Source organism: Pseudorca crassidens, chromosome 19, assembly GCF_039906515.1.
Source record: "Pseudorca crassidens isolate mPseCra1 chromosome 19, mPseCra1.hap1, whole genome shotgun sequence".
In the NCBI taxonomy this organism is placed as follows: domain Eukaryota; kingdom Metazoa; phylum Chordata; class Mammalia; order Artiodactyla; family Delphinidae; genus Pseudorca; species Pseudorca crassidens.
This window is the reverse complement of record NC_090314.1, coordinates 17838368-17866210: the sequence shown is the minus strand read 5'-3', so window position 1 is coordinate 17866210 and position 27843 is coordinate 17838368. Positions and strand designations below refer to the sequence as shown.

Here is a 27843-nt window from a genome sequence, read left to right as displayed (position 1 = left end):
GTTAGTACTTGGCTAACTTAATAAAAGTTGTCATGGTTTCTAGACCATTGCTCCATAGATTTTCCTCTGTTTCCTGCAGTTCTTGTGATAAAAATAGAATTCCTTATTAAATTAAAAAATACATTCTTAAAAAAACCCACCTAAATAAGATGTTACTCTTCTTCTGGCATAGCTCTCATTACTGGCTTCTTCAAGAGGTTCTTGCCTCTAAAAATTGTCTCACTTATGTTTCTCATTCAAGATGGGAAAGATATAAACACATATAAATTTTGAGAAAAATCTAGTTTGTCCCATGTACAGATTTCATAAATCTGTCTGATTCCAACTTGCTTATTAAAATTCAACCTAAAGTTCTGTCTCTTATGCTTCAAAAAATTATCACTAAAATGAAAACTCCCTATAGTGTTGTGAGAGAAATATTAGTACTATTTACAGTCAGCCCTCTCATACCTGTGGGTTCTGCATCCATGGATTCAACTAACCTCTGATTGAAAGTATTAGGGGAAAGAAAATTCCAGAAAGTTCCAAAAAGTAAAACTGCCATCTGCTGCATGCCCCCAGCAACTAGTTACAGAGCATTTACATGGTATAGAGTATTGTAAGTAATCTAGAGGTGATTTTAAAGTATGAGAGTATCTGTGTGGCTTATATGCAAACACTACACTATTTTAGATAAGGGACTTGAGCATCCTCAAATTGTGGTATCTGAGGAATGGTCCTGGAACCCTTCCCCCAAGGATACTGGGGTAGGACTGTGTATTTGTATTTTTAGCTCCACCTAGTGGTTCAGAGTTAGGGCTGATTAGTGTCTTAGGTACAATCTTATTTCACTATATGAACCAAGCCTGTATGTTCTACAGAGCCTAGTAAAATATGAGCATAAAACTGATACACATTGGTGAAGGTGCAGTGGCACTCTCATATAATGTTAATGCATTTTGCAAAGCAATTTGGAAGTGTGTGTGTGTGTGTGTGTGTGTGTGTGTGTGTGTGTGTGTATATATAAAAAACATCTTTATTGGAGTATAATTGCTTTACAGTGGTATGTTACTTTCTGCTTTTTAACAAAGTGAATCAGTTATACATATACATATGTCCCCATATCTCTTCCCTCTGGAAGTATATATTGTACTTTGGAAATGTTAAGTGTTTGAGAATTTATTCTAAGGAAATCCAAATATAGGAAAAGCAAGATGCTAAATATGGTAATTATAGCATAGTTTATAATGGTTTAAAATATATAACCATCTAAGATAGAGATATAATTAAGTAATTATGGCCAAGCCACTTAATAAAATCTTATTCAGCCATTTAAATGATGGCTACAAAGACAGTATTAATATAGAAAAATGCTTATGATGTGTTGACTAAAATAAAAAAGACCAATCACACTTAAAGTGAATTGAAGTAATGCTAGAAGTGGCTATATTAACATGATAGAATAGTTTGTTTTTCTGTTTTACTTCTTTGGTGGGGACTATACCACGCGGCATGCAGGATCTTAGTTCCCCGACCAGGGATGAACCCGTGCCCCCTGCAGTGGAAGCACAGAGTCCTAACCAGTGGACTACCAGGGAATTCCCTATATTTTACTTTTTTAATGTGGTTTATATTACTTTGATAAGGGAAAATACATAAGATTATTTAGTATGACAGATAATAAAGGAACAGTAGGGTGATGAATCTATAGTGCTTTGAGTTGCTACTAGGGCTAATATTTACATTTCAAGTGACATGCATGTAAAGCAGTTTGGGGTCAGTTGGCAGCTACCAAACCCAGGTATCCTCTCTACAGAAACTTTGAAAAATCTTAACTGCTGTATTTTCTGCACTTGGCACTTACTCGTTGTACAGATGAGAAACAGTAATCTGAAAATAAAAAGAGGTGGAACCAGAGTGAATATTACTTGTTTCATGATGAATAGTTCTCTTTGAAGTTTGCTTTAATCTCGAAATGAACCAAGAGTTGTTCCTGTAGGTTGAGGCACCAACAAAGTAAAAGTAGGCCTCACTTGACTCACATAAGGTCCTTTTATGACTTTTCTCATATTTCATTTACATTAAAATTTTCAGCAAAATGACAACATAACTATAAATGTTAAATTCCCTATGAATTTAAAAAAAAATTTATTTTTTATTGGCGCCTAGTTGATTCCCTGTGAATTTTATATGTGCATGAAAAGTGGCAGTATTTCCAAAATATAAATGTTTTCATTTTTTAGTTTTATCATTTCAATTAATTTTCTTTCAGTATTTCACTTAAGTATCAACAAACATGGTTGGTAGTTTTTAAGTGAGAATTGACGACTGGAACATCTTACAGGATCTTTCTTTGTGGAACTGAAAATATTCACACAAAAATATCACATTTGATTTCAAAGAAGATAGGTCGCGAGAGCCTCTCAAGTCTTAAGTATGGTAACTTTTATCTACCCAGTGAAACCACCTTTCTAATTTGCAGTAATAAATAACATGTTTTAAAAGAAATGGGGATTAGTGTAACCTATCACAAATCTTAGGTTTTATTTTTCTTTAATTGAAAAATGTTCTGAGTTTCTTGAATGGCAAAACTAATCAGCAAACGAAATTGAAGCAGTACTTACTGGATAAAAGGTTCATAAGCATTAATGTGTTTAATATTTTTATCATGAGTTTCCTTCAGATTACATGCAAGGAATTCAGATCAGTTACATGCTGAGTGCTTTCCCATCATTTATTAGATCCTTCAAATTAAAATAAGTGCTTTTAAGTAAATGGATTTAAAATTTTTTACATATAACATACTTTAAAAATTTGAAGTTCTCTGAATCCTTAGAGATAAATAAGTTTAATTCCAAAGAATTGGGTATTTTATCTATAGATATGAAAAGAGTGGGGAAATTATTTTATAAATACACAGTCATTTTTTAAAACCTGGCAAATATAGAGAAACAGAAATGTCCTTAATCCTTCCACTCAGAGATCACCACAGTTAACAATTTGATGTCTTTACCTCACAGGAAGCATTCATGTTTAATCTAAGTTCTCCTTCAATCTTCAAATGAATGGCCCTCTCTAAATCTTTGTAACACTAGTATTTAGAACTTTCGATAATTTTCAAACTCTTCTTACTGGAGTCCATCTGGCCGATCTGTAATTCTCCAAACACTTCTTATTTTTACCATTTGTCCATGTTTTCCCACATGTTCTCTCTGCTGAAAATATTTTCCCCTCTGCTTGTCTTCCTGGTAAACTTGTATTCTTCCTTCAGAATCCAGTCTCTACCACCTCCTCTAAGAAGACTTCTTTGCCCTAGTCTCCTTCTCCTGTAGAGTGAATCACTCCGTCCCTTAGTATTTCTGCTATACTTTATAAATCTATTATTACATCTTACCATATTCTATTGTAATTTTTATTTGCATGTGTTTCCCATGCTAAACTGTTTTTCTTAAGGGCACTTAAAAATGGCACATAGAAAGTAAACATTTATTGAGCTAGATTTCTACAGATAGCAATATGACTATTGGCTTAAGTTCTCAAATATCTTGAAACATGATTATTTAATGCTCCTTTACAAATTCTCTTTTTTCCTATCTTTTAAAAACTTTTTTTCATGGAAATTTTCAAACATATACAAAAGTAGGGAGACTTAGTACAATGAAATTCCAAGTACTCATCACCCAGCTTCAACATTTATCAGTATTTTGCTAATATTTTCTTATCTATTCCCCCCACTACATACACACACACATACACACACACACTCTTGGGGGAAAGAATGTCTGGGATATATATATATTTTTAATTAGAATAATGTATTATTCTAACAAAAGTACAAAGTATGGAAAATTAGTGTGTTTGAATCATTTCAGATTAGAGAAAGTTTCACACTTAGCAGATTTAGGCTTTTAGCACCTTTGAAAAGAAACATTCAAAGTTAAGACAAGTGTCAGGACAGGCTCCTGACTACCTTCAGTGATGATTCCTCTGACTTAGGATGTGCAGGTCACAGAACAGTGTGGTTATTTGTTTTTTTTCTCTGCATTTTGAGAGTGCCACAAAAACACACTTAAAGAGAGTGAGACAGGTGATCACTGACTAGATGGCTGGTGGTTAGAAGATGGTAGAGAAACGTTGGGACAAAAGGAGAAAATCACAGGCTGGACGAGGTGGTCAAATGGACAGCCTGGGGCTTCCCTGGTGGCGCAGTGGTTGAGAGTCCGCCTGCCATTGCAGGGGACACGGGTTCGTGCCCCGGTCCGGGAAGATCCCACATGCCGCGGAGTGGCTGGGTCCGTGAGCCATGGCCTCTGAGCCTGCGCGTCCGGAGCCTGTGCTCTGCAACGGGAGAGGCCACAACAGTGAGAGGCCCACGTACCGCAAAAAAAAAAAAAAAAAAAAAAAGGACAGCCCGAAGGCGCTGACAATGTAGTACATGGTCTTGTTCTCCCATCGCACAGTGCAGCTCCCATCAGTAGAGCTGTCCCAGAAGCAGGAACTTGCCATGTGTAATCCCGCTCTGTTCTTCTGCATGATTACACGGGTCACAATGTATTTAAATGGTTTCCCCAGCTTGGTGAGTTGGCTTAGGGTTTGCTCCACTATGTTTGTGGTCCACTGATTCACTTTGCTGTGCTGATAGGCATTGCCACCAATGGCTCTTTCTATGGCCTCTTTTACAATGTTGCTCACTTCATCAACAACAAAAGCAGTCTCCTTGGTAGCCTGGTAGTCTTCCATCTTTTCCTTCAGTGCCTTGCCTCTGCCTTCTGTCTGGGATATTTTAAAGCAAATTCTAGCATAGCATCATTTCACTCCTAAATATAGATAAGGACTTTTTTACTTTAATATAATCATAAGTCCATCATAATATTTAACAAAATTGATAATAAAATTTAAATATTACCTCATACTCAGTCCATGCCTAAATTTCTCCTGTTATCTCAGAAATGTCTTCTTTAAGTTGGCTTATTTGGATTGGGGCCCAAACAAGGTCCAGACATTGCTTTGGTTAATTGTCTTTTAAGTTAATTAGTCTATAATAGGGCCCTCTCCCCTACACTTTTTTTTTCCCTCCATTTGGATTGGATCATTTGTTCTGTAGGAATTCTCAAAATCTGGATTTGGCTGATTGCGTCCTCATGGTGTCGTTTAATGTATTCTCATTTTTACTTCATACTTCCTATATAAACTGGTAATGAGATCCAGAGGCATGATTATATTTAGATTCAGTTTTTAATTTTTGCAAGGAATTTTCATGAGGGTTACTGTGTACTTCCTTTTGCATCACATCAAAAGATACATAATGTCTAGCTGTCCCCCTTTTAAGTGACATTAATATTGATCAGTGGGTTTAGGCAATTATCAATTTGACCAGTCATAAAAAAGTTCTCCATCAACTTTTTTTTTCATTCTCTTGACTTTATTATGAATTATTTTACATTTTAAAAAATATATGTATAGTCAACTACATTTATTTGTAATACCTTTCAGTTTTTCTGAACTGATGATGATGGCTACCCAACCACTAATTTCTAGGTATATAGAAACTAACTTTTTTTTTTTTTTGCACGGTACGCGGGCCTCTCACTGTTGTGGCCTCTCCCCTTGCAGAGCACAGGCTCCGACCACGCAGGCTCAGCGGCCATGGCTCACGGGCCCAGCCGCTCCGCAGCATGTGGGATCTTCCCGGACCAGGGCACGAACCCATGTCCCCTGCATTGGCAGGTGGACTCTCAACCACTGCGCCACCAGGGAAGCCCTAGAAACTAACTTTTTAATGAAAATTTTAGTTTTTGTTTGTTTGCTTTTCACTTAAGGCTTTGGTCTATCTGGAATGTGGTATAAGATGGGGTGCCATTTTTATTTCCTTCCAGATGGTTGGCCAATTGTGCCTGTGTCATTTGTTTAAGAATCCATCTTTTCCCCCCATTGAATTAATTAATTAATTAATGCTTTTGTCCTGCTTTAAAAACCTACAAATTGAGATCTTTATTTCTGTTTCACTAATAGTCTGTCCCTACACCAATACCACATTTATTTTTTTTTTTAATCTTATTTATTTAATTATTTATTTAGTTTTGGCTGCATTGGGTCTTTATTGCTGTGCGCAGGCTTTCTCTAGTTGCTGCGAGCGGGGGCTACTCTTTGTTTTGGTGCGTGGGCTTCTCATTACGGTGGCTTCTCTTGTTTCGGGTTCTAGGCGCGCGGGCTTCAGTAGTTGTGGCATGTGGGCTCAGTAGTTGTGGCTTTGGGACTCTATAGAGTGCAGGCTCAGCTGTTGTGCACGGGCTTAGTTGCTCCGTGGCATGTGGGATCTTCCCGGACCAAGGATCGAACCCATGTCCCCCGCATTGGCAGGCGGATTCTTAACCACTGCACCACCAGGAAAGTCCCCCACATTTATTTTATTAGAGTGAGATTTTGCTGTGTCTGATGAAGCTAGTTTCCCTTCACCCACTTTTTTTTTATTCAGTGTTTTACCTAATGATTTAGTAGCCATTGGTGATAATTGCCTTGATTTATTATTTCAGTAGAGGTTATTGCCTTTGCTTTTAAGAACTTGATTTTATACATTTTAGAAATATAAATTATGTATTATTTCTATAGTACATCTCTTTGATTTTTGAATGTACAGCCATAAAATAGCCAGAGGGAACTTTTTTATGATTCACTTCAAAGCTGAGTAATTATCACTTCCTTAGTTTGTAGATTTTAAAAAATAAATCAGCTTTCTTTTTGCTTCTCTCCTCCTAACCCCCATCAGATTGAAGAAGAAATGTTGGCTTTGCAGAATGAACGCACAGAACGAATACGAAGCCTGCTGGAACGTCAAGCCAGAGAAATTGAAGCCTTTGACTCTGAAAGCATGAGACTAGGTTTTAGTAACATGGTCCTTTCTAATCTCTCCCCTGAGGCATTCAGCCACAGCTACCCAGGAGCTTCTGGTTGGTCTCACAATCCTACTGGGGGTCCAGGACCTCACTGGGGTCATCCCATGGGTGGCCCACCACAGGCTTGGGGCCATCCAATGCAAGGTGGACCCCAGCCGTGGGGTCACCCCTCAGGGCCAATGCAAGGGGTACCTCGAGGTAGCAGTATGGGAGTCCGCAATAGCCCTCAGGCTCTAAGGCGGACAGCTTCTGGGGGACGGACGGAGCAGGGCATGAGCAGAAGCACGAGTGTCACTTCACAAATATCCAATGGGTCACACATGTCTTATACATAACTTAATAATTGAGAGTGGCAATTCCGCTGGAGCTGTCTGCCAAAAGAAACTGCCTACAGACATCGTCACAGCAGCCTCCTCACTTGGGTACTACAGTGTGGAAGCTGAGTGCATATGGTATATTTTATTCATTTTTGTAAAGCGTTCTGTTTTGTGTTTACTAATTGAGATGTCATAGTATTTGGCTGCCGGGTTTTGTTTTTTTGTTTTTGTTTTTTAACTTTCGGAGAAATTTTGAAAAGGGGAATAGATATGTATGTGTGTATACATATACATACACACACACACACACACACACACACACATACACACACACATATATCTCAAGCATGTGGTTACAAGAAATTGGCTAGTTAGGGGGTATTTTCTGAACATTGCAAAAATAGAATGCAGGAATGTGTCTTGAGTCATCACTTTGGGGCAATTATATCCTAAGAAGGTCGTGAAAAAATCTAAAGCCTTTCTCCATACCCCAAATTCTTATAAGCTACTCACAGCAGGCAGCATATGCTGAAACAAGTTATTATGGAAACACATCTGTGTCCCCTCACCAGTGTATTTTCTTTATTAAATTGGTCTGACTTCTCAGCCTCATTTGGAGTGAAAAAGAATGTGGAAATCCATGAACACTAAAGGGTTCCATTGACTTTTTCAGAGAGTAGAAAACAATTTAGTTCTTTTTCTGAATGCTGCATAGATTTGTCAGTGATTTTTTTTTTTTTTTTTTGGTCCATTCAATTGTGCCTTTTTTGTGGCATGGTGAGATGGGAGATGTAAGGAGATGACAAGTTGTGTGGGAATTGCATCAACGAACCTGTGAGCCTTTAAAGGGGAAGACCAGAAGGGTGAGAGAGACCCCTGAAAGTTCATATGGTGGGTATGTTCAGCAGCATAGTGAAGAGATGAAGCCTCTATATCCTGACATTTTGTTGCTTATACTGTGATATCTTATCCTAGCTAAGCTCTATAACTCCCAAGACCCCAAACAGTACTTTTACTTTGTACAGAAACAAAGAACATATAGCCAATACAAATCAAATGCCAGAGAGTTTTGAATGATGCCATATTTGCAAACTGCCATCTATTGGAATTCTCACCACACTACATAGACATAATTTGATTACCCCTTTTGGCTTATGGGATTTCCTGTTTACAAGTAGAATAGCCAATTATTTAAATGCTTAGTTGCCATAGTGAACCAGGAGTCACTGAGCCAATGACTTTACCAGCTGCTGACTAATCCTCATCACCACTGTAGATTTTGCTGCATGTGCAGGTCCTCTTTTTTTTTTTTCTTTTTTTTTTTAATTGCTGTTTTTGTTGCTGCAATACTTTACAAACTTCTAGTTCCTTGAGACTTAGTGACTATTTGGCATCATGTTAACATCACACAACAGGAAACACCACTTCCAGAAGTCTCTAGCCTCAGTGCTAAAGTACTACTGAAAAGGAACTAGCAAGTTTGGCAAATTTAAAAAAAAAAAGTAAAGTAAGTTATAGTGGTCAGGGAATCTCTTGACAAACGCTAACTTTTTTTTTTCCCACAGAGGGGCGTGTTTTGTTTTGTTTTGTTTTGTTCTGTTTTGTTTTGCAATGAAGGATCAACCCAATGCTGAAAGTTAGATGTTACTTGGTATTCCACTGCTAGTGTGGAAATTGAGTTGAAGGTGGGTAGGAAGCTGTGAGTATGACTTGAAGGAAAAAAACTTTCTTTTCAGTGATAAATCAGAGTTTCTTACAAGTTGTCTTGACCCCTCCCTTGTCTTGAAGAACCCTTGCTGCTGACTCTGGATCCTGCTTTTTGTAATAGTCAGAGAACTCCAAGGTAGAATTTTCTGAGTCCCTCTCAATGATACTCTTCACCTAGACCAGGCTAATGACCAAACAGTAATCTATAATTGTTGAAATATTGGCTTTCTCAACAAAATTTAAGTCTTCCCCAGGTATGTCAGTCTAATCTCCATGAATCCTCCCCTTTAGGAGTTTCTGGCATTCATTTAAAGGTAACTAGAAGAAAAATTAATATTTTAATGTAAATCTTTTAAAAACCAAGAGCACAGTAGAATTCACACACAGTTTTAGGCAGTGTTTCAGGTAGCACTCCGGTACATTGTCCTCTTGGCCATGCTTGAGATCACCAGTTTTTAGGTGAACGTGACATGTACTTCTTGTCTATCTAATGAAAGGAGCTTTTAATTTTCTATCATTTTGCATTCACCTATTATACAGTATTTCAAACAAATTGAGATATTTACCTATTTGGAGGAAAATGATAGGAGAGAGCTTTAAAATTAATGTCCAAAAATATGAATTTGATACCTTTAAAAAAATTCTTATTAGGTCTGGCCCCTCTATACTACTGGAGGCATGGAATAGGAGTGCAGCTCAGTTTTACATACAAAACTCTTTAAAATAAAAAATACTACCAATAATACAGGTTAAAGTCCACTTGTGGACTTAAATTAGTCAAATTGAGTTATTGAGTTCATGCAGATCATATGTACTTGTAAAATTGTGATTGAATACTGACTCCAAATGTCTATCCAGTAGGTCTTTGTATCTGATTTAATTGTGTGGCAACCAGTTTTACATGTAGGCCATGACTATACCTGGATTATTCCATTAAGTTCATTTTAATTAAAATATATATAGTTTGCAAAAATGGTTCAACTTAATTGATTTGTGTGTGTTTGCAAGATCTAACTTCTGAGGAATATCATACATGGTAGGAATTATCAAAGAGTAAAGCTTGTAGCAGGAAAATTTGAAAGGTTTTGAGAGATTCTGAAGAAAGAAGCAGGCACTTTCTGAATCAGTGTACAGACGTCAACATTTGATCAAATTACTACTACCTCTTCCCCATTGTTGGTGTTCACTTGATATATATGTGTTTAAGAAAATAAAAAGTATGGGATATTTGTCCAGCATATCAGAAAGTCGTAAATGCTATGTCTGGTATCCAGAGCTTGGCAGTAAAAGTTTCTTGTGTTCACTGTCTCTCCCTTTTTTAAGTTAGCATTAGAAAAATGCAAAACCTCATACCTTGAAATATATTGTTCCTAATGGGGTTCCCTTCCTTTTGCACATATTTTTCCCCTTATTAAAGTCAGCTCTAACCCCAAATTAAAGTATCAAAGTATTTTCATTATATAGATAAAGTTAGTTGGAAAATATGTTTTTATTAGTTTTATTCAGAGCTGCCATTCTTTTTAGTCATTTCTGTGCCTAGAGATGAGTAGTCCTGCATTTGAAGCCACACCCACAGATATGATATGCTTGGTACTCTAGGCCAAGGATTTATTGGTAAGTTGAACTTTTTAGCATAGTCATTATGATTTTCAGCTGCCTAGACATCAGGTAAACATCATTCAGTACACTAAAGAAACTGTCCTTGACTCTCTCCCACTCCCACCTATTTTTCCTCACCCCCTTTTCAAAAATTGAAAACGCTATGAGTGTCTTTTTCAGACCATAAGGCAGACTTTAGTAGCTTTCTACTTCTTTAACTAAATGGCATTTTAAACTTTTATAGAATACATTGTGTTGGACACTGGAATAATACTGTTTATTTTCACCTGTGAAAAATGACTTTATTGTACTTGAAACACCTCCTTTGCATTTCTCCATTTGTGCCATTCACTAGTGGAAATAAATTGTATTATACCATAATCTACTGGCTTTTAAAAACTGTGTTAAATATGCACATTTTTGGTATAGTTATTATCATTTGTATGTATATATTGTATATACATATGAGTGTCTATATGTGTGTATAGATTGATGAATATAATTCATACTGTACATTTCCATCAGGGCACTTAAGGTTCTGTTATTTTGTTTCATTATTTTAGTCCTCAGTTAAGGCAAGAATGCATGTGTTTCTTAACAATGAGTACTCTGGGTTGATATTTATGAGAAGGTGGTCATTAGATGCAATCTTTTCTATTTTAATCCCCTCTTAGCACTTGAGTGGGTGGAAAGAAAGTTAAGTAAAATGTGGAACCATAAGTTGCAATGCAGTAAAATAGTGCTGGGGAAGGAGCCAGTTAGTGTTTCTGTGAGTTTGTGTCATGATGCAATGAAAGATAGGTGATGCAGAGAGAAATGAACCATGGAAACTAAAAACACTGGTGGTGATTCCTCTGCAAAGATAAAAAGAACCAATAAGTCACATAATCTTCATGTGCACTCCATGCATATTTCTTAGTAGTGGTGCCATTGATCCTCTTACCCTTTTTACTCCATTGATAATAATTATTATAAATTTTGCTAAGGACCAAAACATCCAAGAAAGGAATTACTGCTAAAGCATCTAAGGTTCTCCTAAACTATAAAATCAACAGGAAATGGCCACTGGGAGAGAAGGATTTGGTATTGGCAAGGGGCTTTCTCCTTTTAGCTGCCTCCTCTTGCTTGCTAATAGTAAGTTCTTCATGCACCTTCCACCCCTTCGGAGGCACTACTTTTCAAGCACAGATTTGGCCCAACACTGCAACCCTTTCCTAAGTAGTTTATATGGCCCTGCATTTTGTTCCATGCTCACAATGTGAAGTGTCTAGTGTATGTTCCAGTCAGAAAATAATATATTTAAGGTGTATAAGTGTGAATCTCCTATAATGATGGAAGAGGAGGCTCTTATTTCTTAGAAAACTGCTTTCTCTAAGGAACAAATCTAAAACTTGGGCTGTCATCTTGGAGCTGCTTACCAAAATACAGATCCTTATTAAAGAGAAACAAATTCTCTGTTTTCTCTCATCTATCATGATAGTGCCCCCCAACCAGGTTGTAGCATTGCCTATTAAAAGGCACTCACTTACTCTTAGTTGTTAAGAACTGGAAATTTTCCATCCTCAGATTCCTTAAAGGATGAAGAGTGTGCTGTACACTTAGCAGACTTGCCTCTTGTATGCAAGGACTACTGATTGAAGTCTATTTTGCTGTGTGTCTGGTTATGTTGTCTGCACTTTTATTAAATCACTACAGTAAGTCTACATTGGAAGTGACTTAATTTGTAAAGAAGTTTTATTAAACACTGTCTAGAAAAAGAAAGTGAAGCTGAGAACTCTTCCTTTATTGTGCATTTAAAGTCACATTAACTAATTCTTCCCTTGTTTATATTCAGATTTCCAAAATTTCACTCATGCAAGGGAAGAGAATCTATTTGGCCTAATGGTAGTCTTCAGATCATAAGAAATATGTAAATTAGCATGCACCTTATCTGCCTGTTGTGGGTTTCTTAAACTTGCACTTCCCTCTCACGCACCCCAAAATAGATATCCTTTAAAGAAAATAAAGGCAGAGAATTAAAACTGGGGAGCCATTTGCTATGTCACCATCACTGTTAACTGTTACCCAGCAATCAGAACTTTCTGAAGTTTCAGAGCTTGTGTGTGTGTATGTGTCTGTGTGTGTGTGTTTATGTTTGATTGTGTTGGGTTTGTTTTGTTTTTAAATGTACAAGAGAGTCTTTAAATAGAGAAAAAGGTTAATCCTCTCTGAAACAGGATGCCCATTGGATATACTAACCTGGACATCTGTAGGTAGTTTACCATGAAAAAGTAGAGAGAAGATGAGACTTGTGAATGAATGAAAAGGGTATCTTGATACCCCAGAATTCCCCCTAAATTACGGGTAATTCAACCTGCACAGTTTCCTTTTCACTCATAGTTTTTAGCAATTGTGAGTGAAGAAATCATGTAATTATCTGTAAATATTTAGCTAACAAATTGACCTAGTTTCTGTATTTTTTTGTTTTTGTACTAAAGTTTATAAGTCTGTGCCAGCTAGAGAGGAGTTGCTGTCATTGCCAGTTGTGGTCCTAGCATCTAACCCTGAAACCATCCTAGGTAACATTTTTAGAATTAATGCTTCAGTGTTGTTAAACAGGGAGAAATTAAGCTCAACCATTGGTCAGGTTTAAAATCTTTTGAAGCAAAGTCATTTTATTTAATACAATGATTACATGTCCTCAATCATGAATGAGGTAGGGAACCTCCCTCCCCCAGTGGCCATGTTTACAGAAGTGTGTTTTGTCTATAAAGTGCAAGGGTTTTAATGTTTATGTAAATTATGCAGGTGATAACATTATGGCTTGGAATTGTTTATTGGGCTCTCGCTGAATTTTCAAATGAAATGAACTATGCTTATTACTGGCACATTGATCCCATTTCTGGAGCATTTTCCTATTTCCAGAATTACATGTATTCCTTTGTCAATCCTTTGACAATTTCTTTGTCATTAAAGCTGGTAAACATAGATGAGGGAATTGCATTTTTTTAAATCCATGAACCTTCATTTGTGTGCCTTCATTACTCATGTTTCTTTGGCAACTCTGAGGTCAGTGAAGTTTAGAAATGAGATACCAGTGTTAATGAAAAGTGTGTACTCTTCGCTTTTGCATGGCTTGGCTTAGCATCAAGGGTATATTTGGGCCACTTGAAAGCATGAAGACCAGTTGTATGGGAACAGGTTTCTCTCAGTGGCACAGTTTGCTTTCTCTGAGCCCTCAAATACATTGCCTCAGCATGAACATTATTGTTTCTATAAATTACACATGGTCATGGAATGAATTATGTGATTTGAAAGGATGGAACTGCTTAATGTTTGCAGATTCCAGCTGGCCATGTGACTGTTGGGCACATATCAAACAAACCTGGGGGGAAATATTGGAACCCTTCTAACCCTTTTTTGGTCATAGACAAGTATATTTAGTTTATTAAGATGTTGGCTGCCCCTGGTATGTTGCCAGAAAGCTCTTTTTTGGTGCCTATTCCAAATGTGCTTTCTTGCATTTCATAGTATCAAAGAAACCACCACCCCTTCTTCCCAGCAGCATTTTATGTCAGACCTTTTATTCCACATTAAATGGGAGTTGTGCCTACTTAGAGTGCTCCTCCAATTAATTACATACACGTGTCCTAAAATAATCCAAGCAGGAGACACAGGTAGGAAAATTTTTTTTAGGAAGTCCACTCGAGGCCAGTAATCTATCTGACAAGGTATTTTACCACGTTATCTTGCCACTTGATAAATGAGCCTATTAGGAATTGCAGGTGGTTTCATAGGGCAAAATCCAAGTAGAGAGGGATATGTGGGATTTCTATTAAGAGATAATTTTGTTATTGTTTTACCTCTCCTTTTATGATCCTTCTCTGCTAGGTTAGAGTGGGTTAATTCTGCAAATTTATTTTGTTTTTTATTTTTTAGGGAAATTTTTACAAAAGTGATGGTCTGATGTAAATAACATTTTGAAGTATAGTGCACATAAGTTCCCGAGACTATTTCAACCTGATAATTTGTAAGTGCTTTAGAGTTTTTTTATTAACACTTGTGTTGCTAAATCCTATTTATGTAGGTCTGCTAAAAATTTTAACCCATTTAAAACTTAAACATTTAAATAATGGATGAGTTACTCTGAGCAATTTAGCTTTCAAAACCCCCTTGTTTTAGTACATGAAAAAGATAGCCTAATGCGCATTAATGAGGTTGGAGAGACTATGAGAAATATGTATAGTGTATATTTTAAAACAGCTTTGCTTGTATTGTGAAGATTTAAAAACAAACTTGAGATTTTTAACGTAACTATTAACACAGTTTTAACATAAGTTATCCCACTGGGTTTAAGAGCATCTTGAATGTATAATCCTTTTTGTAACCCAGGTTGGTTTCTGCTTTTACCAGTCATCCAAACATATTATTTATGATTTTAGTTTTATATACTCATTTACTTTTGTTTTCCTCAACCAGCATGATTTTTTTGCACATGTATTGTAGAAATTTTTAAAAAGAAAAATCAGTACATCATTTTCTCTGGATTTTCTTCACTTCTCTTCCTTTCTACTAACCCATTACCTTAAAGGCCATATCGCTCCATTTGCATTATTTGTGCAAATGCCAGGGTTGGTTTTTATTTTTATTTTTATTTTTGCTATTTACCTAAAAAAAGAAAAATGCTTCAGTCAATTGCTTTTTTATTTAAAAAAAGAAAAAAGAAAAGAAAAAAAGCTGTAACCTTATCATTTCTGAGTAGACCATTGAGAGATGAATGCACACCTGTAATAGCCCAGGACCAGCTTTGGTGGCTAAAGGGAATATTTTAACTAAGCAAGAGGTTCTTTTCTAAAAGTGGTATATATTATTCACAATCTCTTTCAGTTATTCCCACAAGTCAGGGGTCCAGATAAAATGAGGGTTATCAGCTAACTGATATGTTATCATTGAGGTTCATCAATGAATTTGTACATTTCTAGTTCCCTTTGGTGAAGGGAAGAAAAATGATGATTTTGCAAGACCTAGATTTTGGCTTGGTTTCTTGCCTCCTTTTTTGGCAGCCTTCATCTTCTCATCTCCTAAAGCCCTTGAGCCTGTAGGGTTTTCATGGTGGACAAAGGACCTGTGGTCTTTTAAAACTAGGACTGATTTTTTTGGCAAGAGATTCTCATGTTGAAAGTGATGTTCTGCCACTTTACCGGAGACTAATTTTAAATATACACAGTCCTCTTAATTTTCGGACCAAACAGACACCCACAGGGGAGGCTTATCAAGGGTTGCAATGGGGAAGAAGCCTCTCCCTCACTGTCAGCACCAGCTGGTAAAGGTGACTGTACAGATGTGCATTTTCCTTTTGGTAGAAATGGTCCGCAGCACTAATTGGTAAGGCTTATTGTACAGTATATTGTCAGTATTCTTCTGGTTCAACATACCTTATAGTTCATATATAACCTGTATTAATTGTATAGATTGTGCATTTAAAGCTGTTACCAAGTTGTCAGAACATAAGAGCGAAAACAAGGTCATATGTAATATTTTGTTTGTAAGTATCCTTTGTATCATAGCAAAGGAAATGTTTAAAAAAAATCAACTGTAATAAAGTAATTTTAGTACACAGAGTGTCTGCTCAGTTTTTTTAAGTAATTGTATTCCCATAAAGATAAAGTGTATTTCAGTTCAGTGACTATTTACTAGGTAATTACTGAATCTCAGGCACTGTGCTGTACATTGGGGGGTTACAAAAATGAGTAAGATATGGGTAAGAATGAGCTCCCTAGTGTAGACTAAAACCCTCTAGACTAATTGCCTCGAATTCTGTGTGCCCAGACAGTGAAGTAGCCTACTGTGCTGTGGATGTGAGATGATTCTACTTTAGCTTCTAATGGCTTGTTGCAGGTTCTTAAGTTTTATATAGACATATGTTGTGGTCTGTGTAACTACAGTTCCTCCCAGACACATGGACACATAGGTGTATGCAGTTCTTGGACCTTGTACAAAGCTTCACAAGGTGGTTTCACCTGGGTTCGTTTTCCCAGATTTGAAAATCATCACATTTCAGCCCTGAATGGGGTAGAGTATCTAATCCAGTCCTGTTAAAATGACTTTGTCAGAAGGCTTAATTTGGAGGGAAGGAGTTTCTTGGGCTGGGGTTTATATGTTGTGTTCTATTAGAAAATAGTTTTAAGTGTTGTCATTTTAAAAAGTGTAGTTGAGATTACCTACTTTATTGAATAGAAGACTATCAGAAAAATGGCACTTTTAACTTTTTAACATAGCTTCTAAACTCCTAGAATGTTGATGCTGAGCTATTTTGAGATTAATTAGCATTTATGTAGTGTTTAATTTGCCTGGGTCAAACAACTACGTGGCAGAGCCAAGATTTGATTCCAGGTGTTCTATCTCCAGCATTTCCCAACATCCCACCTTGAATTTGGTTGAGTTAAAAGGGGTTTAAAAAACAAGAGTTTTTTCTGCTTTATCCCCACAATTGAGCGGTTCAAACTACAGTGGATGGAGAGTTAGGTGCTTCTACCATGTCAGCAACCCAAAACAAATGCTGTCATTGACTAAACACATCAGAGATGCTCTGAGTTATGCTTAGGGTTTAAAGCCCATCCTACCTGACTATAAAAGAAATTTTTTTTTTTATAAAAGAAATTTTAACATAAATTAAAAAATCACCACAGTGGTTGGCTAGCTCCACAGCCCCAGGGTTATAAGTTAGTGCTATCATCTACATCTCAGTGATGCCAGCTGCCAAACCAGGGTTTTCCTATATATGTCCTAGGCAATTAGTGACTTTAATTATACTTTCAGATACTTGTTCTTACGGATAAGAGGGAGACAAGGCTGCTGAGGGTGTTGTTTATTGCAGGCTGTGTAATAACTTTAGGGGTGCCATTTATAGATTCATGTTGGCTCCGCCACAAGAGTTGTGCAGCAGCTCTGAAGACAAATTCTTTCTCCTTTTGTTAACACCCTTTACATTATGGAGTTTAAAATGAGCATTATTTACTGTCATCTTAGCCAGTGATTGACTAGGAAAAGGCAAAGTATGGCATAAAGAGCAGTGGTTTAGGGTTCTGGTCTTTAGCCCCATCACTACTAACTGAGATCTTAAAAGTCACATTCTTTCTGACCATCATTTACAAGAAATAGGAAAGCAGATAGTTTTTGGCTGGAACAAATGAACCAATGTATAACCTATTAGCCATAACATGGTTATCAGAGAGAGAGAGAGAGAGAGTGTGTGTGTGTGTGTGTGTGTGTGTGTGTGTGTGTGTTTGGGAAGGGGGTGGGGAGAGTTTGTCCTCAATTGGGCAACCCAGCACCCAGTTTGTAAGCCTCAAAGGTGCTGCTCTTCCAGGCCCTTCCCAACTTTGCAGTGGAATTAATAACTGGAAATCCTTGGCCTTACAAGAATCAGAATATAGACTCTGATCTGAAAGCAGATGCCACCTCATTGTAGAGGTCTTTGAGCTCTGGTTGAGGAATTAAATGGGCTTGAAGAATGGGATCCATCTGCTTTTACTATTTCATTATAGCCTAACAGGCCTTAATTAAGGCCTATTCACAGTCTCAGTCTTTGCATATGGAATAACTCATAACTTGCCCAAACTCATATGAGTCACAAATGAAGTAGAAACTAGCACCCACATCTCCAAACTATTTCAGTGCTCTATCCAACACACAAATTACTAATTGCCCACTGGAAGATATCTCTGTGTAGGTACCACTGATGATCAGGGAATTTTGAGCCTGCTGGGAAATTATTAGCCCAGAGCAGGAGGCCTGGTTGTTGATTAAACAGAGGTTCCGCTGGTTAGTGTTAGGGGACACAAGCCTAGATCTATAGAAGTGAAGCAACAACCAGCAAATAGAGAATGTGCAGTGAGGCTCCGTTAACTCCACAGGTAGGTAAGCACAGCTCAGTACATAGAGGACTTAAGAAGAAGACAAACAGCACATTTGTTTGTGGAGATTTAAAAAAGAATGACGTTCCATTGTTGCAGGGAGACTGCAATTTATTATTCAGAGGCAAACAAGCTGAGAGAATTTTTTCTTCAATCTCACTAGTGATAGACACTAGAGCAAGATACCTTATTACACAGGAAGGCTGGAGGAGCCAGAGACATTTGTTTTTTAAGTGTTAATATCTTTTATTTTTTGTTTTAATGAAATTCTACTTTTCCTCTAAACTTTTAGCTCTTCCTGGATACTTCAAAGCATAATTATTAGATGTCTTAAAACATCCTCTGGTCACTTTGGTAGGGTTATTTTCATTAAAATCTTTATATCATCTCCCAACTCCCAGAATTTGGATCAGGTCTATGATCTGATCCTCAAGCCCATAAACCAACCAGAAGTCTTTACAACCCACTGAGCTCGTTAGCATTATTTCCAGTCACCGACTCTCAGATGAGAAGAGACCTTATATCTAATGTAGGCCACCCTTATTTCTCAGCACATGTCCCCTCCATGATATGTGCCTAGGAGCAGTCTAGCTTGTGTATACCACCAATGATGCGGGACCTTCTGCTTCCTAAGGCATTCGTTCCATCCCTGGGCACTTGGACACTCCCTAGGTATAACTTCTTAATCTTAACTCTACAAACTGTCATAACTAGTGAAAACAGTTTCTGATGCCATCTTTTGTGGCTTGGCTGTAGGATCATTGGTATCATTGAATCATTGGTATCATTGGCAAGTTCTGCCAAAGTGGCCAAGTATCTCTGCCTGTTTAAGCAGGGTGGGAACTTTATACTAAAGTTCATTTCTAAAGGAAGAAACCATGGCATTACTGAGGGTGACTGACTGACAAAGGATCCTGCAGTCTGGGTGGAAGATGAGTACAGAGCAACTTCTGACTCTGGGGTGGTTTTGAGGTTATATATAAAGCTAAGATGACACTTCCTGTGTCAAGACCTCTTTTCTAACAGTACTCAAGTCTTAGCAAGGATATCTTCACTCAAAACAGAGATGACATCTCAAAATGAGGATTTGGTGCTATGTTTTTTTATTATTGTCATCTCTGGCCAAGCCACCTTGGAAACCTATGCATAAATACATAAAATACTAAATCTTTAAGAGAATTAAGTTACAGCTTAGCACAGTCTTTGGTATCAGAGGTCAGAACTTAGTAGGACTCAAGAAAACCTTGAGAAGCAGTTGTCTGCTTCCTGCATTCTGATCCAGTGGGTGGAGACAGATAACTCAGGTCTGAGATTATGCCTCCTTTATTGTAATTGGATTGTGTTTTCTTTTCCCCCTTTACCATTTGAAGGTGTTTATAAATAATGAAGAGACCAAAAGGGAGGCAAGCAAGTGAATGAGACCTGAGAGGATTGCTAAAGACTTGCTACCTGGAAAACTCCCAACTCAGTGGTACTTCTTTGGGTTTTGTTTGTTTTGTTGTTTGTTTCTTGCTTCCCCAAACTCATAATTTGTCACTTCGTTTTTAGGGCCATGCCTTCTCTCAGAATGTGTGCCTGGGGTTCCTCCATCTGGTTTCATATAATTAGCTATTAACCAAAGCAGAGCCAATTTGGGTGATTCCTTCATCGTTAGACTGAAGGACAGGGTCACCCAAACCTGCTTGAACAGGAACTACGCTTTCTTGGCAAAAATGGCTTGAAAAGCAGCGATGTCACCAAATGGTGATGAGAAGATGAGAGAGAGGTAGCTTCCTGAGAATGGCTATGAGTACCTCTGGCACAGGGGCATGGAGGAGAAATACTTTAGGGTTTAGGTCATTAGGGCTGTGGATCCAAGGGGATCCAAGGGACAAGGGCTGTTCTGCTGTTCACAGAGCTTTAAGACTATAACTGGAAAAAAAAATTATATATATATATATATATATATATATCTCCCCTCCCCCACCCCACCCCACAAGCTGGCTTTCCTGTAAAAAAGGAACCATGATTTCTCCCAAAGCTATTATCTTAACCAGAGTCCCGTGGTATCTGGCCTAGAGAAACAATCTGGATTTTAGCCCTTAGGGGCCCTTTAATCCTGGGTGGTGAGGGTGGGGGTGGTTAAAAACCACTGGACTGCTCCCCATTTTGCAGTGAGTTCTGAATGGTTATAGGGTCCTGCATATGGGACTGCAAAACCTAATAAGCTGAAATCCCCACTGTACCAGATGCTGGGGGAGGGGGCTGGCCAGATGTCAGTAATTCTTCTTTGCCAAGCCTTATACCCAGGCGTTAACCAGAAGTAGAACAGCTTCTTTAGGGTTCACTTCCTTATTATCTCTCCTGCTCAGAAATGGTGAGAGAATGTTAGATGAGGAACATAGAGGAGGAGGAACAAGAAGTGGGGAAAGGAGGGAGGGAATTTTTTCATGACAGGATAATGTGCCTTAGACAATTGAATGTTGTCTGCATTTCAGTTTAGATTCTTGGATAGTTCAGAGTTTCTTTTTATTTGATCCAGAGGAACAAGGATGGGCTAAAATTATCCAAACCTAAAATCATGGCCCCAGAAGTTCCTCATACCAAGCCTTAGGATATGGCTTTTGGTAAACATCTCTCCTTCTTCAAATTGCTTTGCTATTTGTGAGGCCAGTATGGAGCTTCCTGTCAAAACAGGTGCCTTCTTTCTTGATGACCAATTAAAATTTCAGGGCAAGGATTTTCTGGGAGGAACTGGATGTCCTATTGTATTGCTTAATGGCCTAATCCAAACCAAGGTGTGGGTCAATCTGTACAATGCCTTATTTTACTCTGATCTTAAGCATTAGTCCTCATAAAACCAAAGAGCCTATCAGTCACTGAGTGGTCAGATCCAGGAGGAAGCTTTTCCTGCATCTACATGGATGGCCTTTTGAATAACTGAGCAGAAAAAGCATGGTAATGTGAAATATTCATAAATCACTGAGTCAGTTCTAGCCAATCTCTTGGAAATTTTGTTTGCTTTCTCTGGTCCCAGATGTCTCTCCAGGGTCTGGAGAGGGAAAGGCTAGTAGTAGTGTCAGAAAACAGGGCAACTAACCAAAAAAACACCTAAGATATGAGGTTTATACTTTTACCACTTAGAGAAAGCCCACATCTCAGGAGAAAAACACCTCTCACTAGAACTCTCTGGAGTAATCCCCCGAAATGGTACTGGAGGGAGCAGCTAGAATGTCTGAGAGCCTGGCTCCTTGAGCCATGGTCAACCAGACCCTGCGAGGATTTCCTCTTCCTAAAATCATCCTTGGGATCTCTCTAGTGAGTCTTGAGGTCCTAGGCTGAAGCCCCAGATCAGCCCCACTCCCAGTCAGGACCTGCAGAACTCAACCGAAAGACTGGCCCTTGGTATTCCAGACGCAGGCGTTCACGCTGTCTAGCTGGTTGCCCTCCCCAACCCAGTCTCAGCACAGCACTTACTGCCTCTGGGCCTATCTCACAGTCAACGCAAGACGCGTTAGCTCTGTGAGCCACTTCCACGTCTGCCACCACATGAAGTCAGCAGAGCGCCACAGCCGCAGAAAAAAACGAGGGAAGTAGCATCGAGACACAAACATCCTGTCCTCACTACATCAAGTGGCTCCAGCTTGAGAACCAGCGTCACAGAGCTGATTATTTATGTGGCACAGACCTGCCCAATGGCTCACAAAACTCATCTCCTTTGTATCTTTGCTGTGAGCGAGCATTTTCTCTTGAGTCCAGGGACGTACATGGAGATATTCTTTGGCTTATGAAGTCGGTGACAGGGGACAGTGACAGGGAATGCCCAGCTGCTGAACCAGGATGAGTTGGCATGTGTAGAGCAGGGCCTGGGCAGGAGTTCTGCTCAGGGGCAAATGAACGCTAGCTTGCTGAAGTTCCATCTCTTTCCACAGACCAGTTTAAGAGAGAAGGGGCTGAATCAGGGGCAAAGAGCTGAAGCTGCCTGCCCCATTCAGTCCTCAATGCCTTTTCAGGACTCAGCCGTGCCCAGCTCTTTCTTCCTCGCAGGGCTGGCGGGTTCTTGGGTCAGGTCTCACCTTGTATACGATCTCTTCCAGCTAAAGATCTCCTCCAGGTTGGAAGAGGGAGAGACCTCCCGCTTTGGCAGGGTTCCCCAGCGACGCCGGCCCCCTAGGAACGAAACTCGGCGCCTGCTCAGCCCTTTCATCCTCTCCTCCGTTCGGAAGAACTCAGTCAAGGCCCGGAAGTACTCCAAGATGACCTCGTGGCTCCAGGCTGGCAAGGGCTCCTGGCGCAGGAAGCCACAGTGGCCTCCATGGCGGCTGAGCAGGAGGAAGAAGTAGGGGTTGCTGTGAAAGAGTTCAGTTGGCAGAAAGTGGTTTGGGGGCCCACACACAGGATCATCGGCGCTACAGATGCATAGCACAGGTACGGCTGCCTCGTCCACATCCCGGAGGGGGTCGTTGTGGTCCCAGTAGGTGTCCCAGCTGATGGGGAAGCTCTTGGTGTGGCAGAAGAGGGTCTCTTCAAACTCTCGCAGGGAGCGGCTCCTGAACAGTTTTCCAGTGTCCACTGTGTCCTCCAGGGCTGTGGCGTACCTGGCAGAAAGAAGTTGAATGGGGAAGGAAGGAAAGAGAGGAAAGAACTGGAAAATAAATTGACAGCAGAAGTTACAGAGTGGCAGCCCACAGGCCAGATTCTGACCACAGAGGCTTTCTTTGGCCATATAATGTATTAAACTTCCATGTCATTGCCATCATTTAAAATCAGGAGATTTCACGTAAAATGCATCTATCTGGCTTCTCGAGGGGATTGGGGAGATCTGGCGACATGGGCTGGCATGGCAACAATGAGGGCATTTCCTCCCTCCTTCCTGTGTTACAGTTTCTACCAGGACAGTCATTCATGGCATTACCTCCCCAGCCCTGGGGCAGCATTTGACTTTACAGCCGCTGAGTTATTGCAACAGCTCTCCTCCAGACCTCATCTTCAGACCCTCTGTAGGGAACCTGCTATGAAATGTCACCTCCTGAACCTCTCTTGGAAGAACTCAGTGGCTCAGACTATCCAAACTAGCAAGTGACATCCCCCAACATTAACATCTTACTTTAAGTTGTATTAGTTTGTTTGCTTTTTAAAAAGATAATATGCTATCCAGCTGATGACAAATGAGTGTGTCCTTGATCAGTGGGGCAGGTATTCCTAGAGAGGACTGAGTGGCGGAGGAAGTGACTGGGAGTGTAATTAATTGGGTGAGGCCCCAAATGGGAGCCTGAGAGCAACTGCTCTGGGAAAGAGGGACATCTTTGCTGTTTCCACCTCCCTGGAGAGGGCCTGGCACCCTGACCAGGAGGCCAAGATGTGCAGCTCAGTCCTTTATTTGGATTAATTCAGCCTTAGCCAGCTGAATTTGGATAGGTGTTTCCTGCAAACATTCAAAGAGGCTTGCCCCAAGTTGGCAATCCCAAAATTCCATGGGCAGGGCAGTTCCTAAAGGCCCAGGTTTCCTCTCCACTTCCCTTACCTTATCCTCCAGCTGGAGCCCAGGGTCAGTACTGAGGGTGGTCATTTGGGGATGGAAACTGGCAGTTAAGCCACGTGAGAGTACCTTGCCCCTGGACTGTTCCAGCGGCTCTGGGTTGCCATGGTAGCACATGGGCTGTTGCTGAGCTCAGGGTTGACCTTCTTAGAACAGGAGGCAAAATAGGGCAAGGAAAGAAAGAGAAATCACAATTGTCACCATGTATTGGTGCCAGGCCCCTTACTTTCATTATCTTATTTCATGCTTATAACCACCTTGGGAAGTGGTTATTATAAACTCCATTTAACTGAAGAGGGAAGTGAGGCTCAAAGGGGTTAGCTAACTTGCTGGAAATTCAGGATTTGAACCCAAGTGGGTCTGACCCCACATCCTAGGTCTTTCTGCCACACCACACTGCTGCCATCATGTCTTTGACCTCGTTCTTCCATCTCCTAGAAAAACAACGGTGTAAGCAGAGGCCTGGTTATTTGCTGTGGGAATGTCACTCAGGCCTTCTCAGTGGAAAATTCTCCCCTGTCACCCTGGTGGTAGATTCTTTTCTTTTTGGAGATTAAAAAAAATGTTTAAATACTCTTAAAATTTTTGCATTAAATATTGAGAATATACCTGGGAATATGCAAAACATCTGTCAGGTCTAAAGAATTTTAATCAATCAAATACCACCAAATTTCTGATTCCTGTCACCTCCAGGCTTAGAGGAAACATTCTGGACAGATAACCAGTCACAATTGCTTCCAGAGCCCTCTTTGCTGATTTGACAAGCTATGGACTAAGCGATGTCCGTGTCAGGTGCTGCCTCTTGTGGCGGGTGGGGCAAGTGCTCAGGTTGCTAGGACACGGTGGGGCTGAGGTGAGTGAGGCCAGGGGGCCCCAGGTCAGGAGTCCCTGCTCTAGCTAATGATGCTGAGCCCGTCTGTGGCTTTTAAACCTGCTTCCCTGATTCTGTCCAGACTAGAGAGTTTGGACGCTTCAGGAAGTGTGTGAGGAAAACTTTGCCCAAATTGCTCTAAACCTGTTTGATTCAAAACCAGGCAGAGCCGTTTCTCGGCCCCAAACCTCTATTCCCCCATTGCTCGTCTGCAGCCGCCGTTACCCACCTGCTGAGGGCGATCTTCTGGTGGAGCAGAAAGCCCCGCTCGTAGGGCCAGGGCAGGCCGGCCTCAAACCACTCGCGGCAGCATAGCACCGGCGAGATGCAGGCTGCACCGGTCATGTAGCTGGAGGAGCCACACTCGCCCAGGTAGGACAGCAGCAGCGCCGAGCCTGAGCCCTCGCTCACCGCGAACAGCAGGGCTGCGGGGTGTCGGAAGCGGATGTAAGTGATGGCCTCTTTGAGATCAGACGGGTCCCCGAAAGGCTGCAGCCGGGGGCTGACCAGTGGGCAGCCGTGGTGGCCGCGACGGTGGAAGATGACCGGGTAGTAGCCGCGCTCCAGGGCCAGCAGGCAGAGGCCGAGCACGTTGCGGGTGAGGCGTCCCCAGGCATTGGGAATCACCAGCAGCACCGCCGGGAGGCCCCCGGCATTGGTGACCCGGCGAACCCGGGCGCAAGGTCCCACGACCCAGTCCAGGGCCACCAGCCCGTCGTCCGCCAACTGCAGGTACTCCCGGGCCAGATCGGACCCCGGCCCCACCGGCAGCACGAAATGGCAGAGGGTCTGCAGGTGGGGCCCGGAGAGCCAGGAGCGCGGGCCCGGCTCTAGCGCTGTCGAGCGTCGCAAGGCGCGCAGCAGGCACTGGGCCAGCGCCGACGGCTTACAGATGAGCCTGCACCCGCCGGGCAGAGGCTCACGCCCGTCGCTGAACTGGTCCGCGGGGCCTGCGCCGTCCACCTCCTCCTCGTGGTCTTGGCCCTGCGCCCCCGGCAGGGTCCTCGCTCCGACGGCGCGCCTCCCGGGGCGCCGCAGCAGCGCGGCGAGCAGGCCAAGCAGGGCGAGCGCGGCCAGGAGCAGGGCGAGGGCGGCGCCCCACGGCGGCATGGCGAGGCCGGAGAGCCCCCGGCGGGCGGCAGCGGCGGGGAGGTCCCCTTGGCGAGCTCCCCGCTCTGGCCGCGGCTCCGCCGGGCCGCGGCAGCTGCCCAGGGCCCTCCCGCGGGGAGGGAGGGGGTGCACTCCGGATTGGCCGCGGCCCCGCAGAGACAGCCAGTTCGGTCCCGGCTCCCCTCACCCGCCCCCCACTCCCGCCCACGGCCCTTTGTACAGTGATTGCGACAAGCAGGAGCAAGAGGTGAAAGGAGCGGAGGCCACGGGGAGGGAGCGAGGACGCGCCGGCGAGACGGAAGGGAGTGGGGAGGGCAGCAAGCCGAGGAGTGGGGTGTGGGGGGCAGAAAAGTGGGGAGACTTGGAGACCGAGGCTTGGGGAACGGGGATGAGTCTCAGAATCCCCGTGGTGTGTAGGGTGTGCAGCTACCGGGGAGACCTGCGTCGCTGCGCCCTCAGGGGCCGCTGTTGAGAAGTAGCAAAAGGGAGAAGTGAATAAACCTCAGCTCCCGGCGCGGGCTCCCGGGCTCCCGCGGGGCGGCTGCAGTGCAGCCGGAGCCACCACCCGCACGTCCGTCGCCAGGCTCGGCTGTGCTCTCTGACCTCGGTGTTTGTCTCGGCCCCGCGGGCACCCGCAACTGCGCAATAACCCGGCCGGGCGGGGGTCCGGCTCAGGGCCAGCGAGGGCCAGGGCCGGCGTCGTGCCCCGACCGCGGGTTAGCAGCAGGAGGCTGGAGAGCCGGGGAATGCTCGTTCCCTTGCCTGCATTAGTGCGCTGTGCCGATACCCCGGGAGCGTGGGGCTCCCCTGGAACCTGGCTTCAGGTAGAGGAAATCCTCACCACCGCTCCGCAGGAAGGACTTCCCCAAAAGAAACAGCCCCAAACCTCCGAGAATAGGCTGGAGGAAAAGACGCACTCAGGTGCCCTTGGAGGGGGATGCCTATCACCCCGCGACCCGGCCGTGGCAGGGGATAGATGGCAGTCCCTTCATCAGCTCAATAACTGGCAATTACCGGGGAATGGGGGAAGGGTAAGAAATACCCCTTGCAAGTCACAGCTATGTGCGAGACGGTCTTGCTCTATTTCAAAGTTTTGGGCTGGGCATTTCAACTCTCATCCTCCACCCACTTTCCCATCTTTCCTCAAAATCCTGAGCCGGGCCGAAGAGAAGGGCACCGGGGAGAGGGCGGCAGAGCGGGCACCCGCTGCAGGTGACGTCTGGCCAGCGCTCCCTGCTGGGGAAGAGGCCTGTGACTCCACCTCACGGTGACCAAAGTCTCCTTGGGCATCTGCTTGTCCCCGCTGGGCTAATTACGAAAGCGGAGGCGGACGTGGGCAAGAAAGCAGCCCCCAGCCCGGCTCCAGCTTCCTGGGACTTCTGGGTCTGGGGAGCGTGGAGGCCTGAGACCCTTGGAGACTCCTCCGTGTTCGGGCGCTATTTGCGAGGGCAAGAGTGGGATGGGATGAAGGTGTAGCTCTAGAGTGGGGACCCTCTTCCTTCTGCAGCTCGGACTTCAGGCTTCGGTCCCTCTTCTAGATGCAGGTCACATTGATAAGTCTGAAGCGGGTTTGCCGAAGGAGCGGACCCGTCTCCCCTCCTGGGCCACCCAGTTCACAGTGGAATCCCAATTCCCGCCCTCCTCCCCGCTCCAAGATCCACCCAGGAGCTGCAGCTGCTCCCTGCAGGCCGCGGAGACCCGCTGAGACGAGTGCCCGGGCGAAGGAGGTGGTCCCGCCTGCCTCGCAGCGCTGCGCGCAGAAGACCGGCTTCCGAGCAATTTTTCCGGCTTGGGGTTGAGGACGCTTGCGCGCACTGTCCCAGGCTGTGGGCGGGCACTGGGGCGGGGCGAGGCGAGGCGAGGGGAGGGGCGCGCGAGCCTGGAGAGTCGCGGCGCGCGGTCTGGGGTCGGGGCGGGACGGCGCGCGCGAGCCCGGGGTCTACGTGGGCACGCG

General features: G+C 42.5%; 2 protein-coding genes and 1 pseudogene across 4 annotated transcripts in view; 1 reads left to right on the top strand and 2 right to left on the bottom strand.

Annotated features, from left to right (window-relative positions):
- Nucleotides 1-16093, top strand: part of TAOK1 (TAO kinase 1) — a 149629-nt gene extending 133536 nt beyond the window's left edge. For all 3 annotated transcript variants that reach the window (XM_067715353.1, XM_067715351.1, XM_067715352.1), the window contains one exon: nucleotides 6746-16093. In XM_067715353.1, coding sequence (XP_067571454.1) covers nucleotides 6746-7207 — 462 coding nt within the window. In that variant the 3' untranslated portion in view covers nucleotides 7208-16093. The remainder of the gene's footprint in view (nucleotides 1-6745) is intronic.
- Nucleotides 4386-4740, bottom strand: LOC137212234 (dynein light chain Tctex-type 1 pseudogene; annotated as a pseudogene).
- A 4768-nt stretch (nucleotides 16094-20861) lies between the features above and the next one.
- Nucleotides 20862-25948, bottom strand: ABHD15 (abhydrolase domain containing 15). The gene is made up of 2 exons (XM_067715370.1): nucleotides 25009-25948; nucleotides 20862-22967 (listed from the first exon to the last, which is right to left on the bottom strand). The coding sequence occupies exons 1-2, from the start codon at nucleotides 25887-25889 to the stop codon at nucleotides 22442-22444; spliced, it is 1407 nt and encodes a 468-aa protein (XP_067571471.1). The 5' UTR covers nucleotides 25890-25948; the 3' UTR covers nucleotides 20862-22441.
- Nucleotides 25949-27843: the final 1895 nt, after the last annotated feature.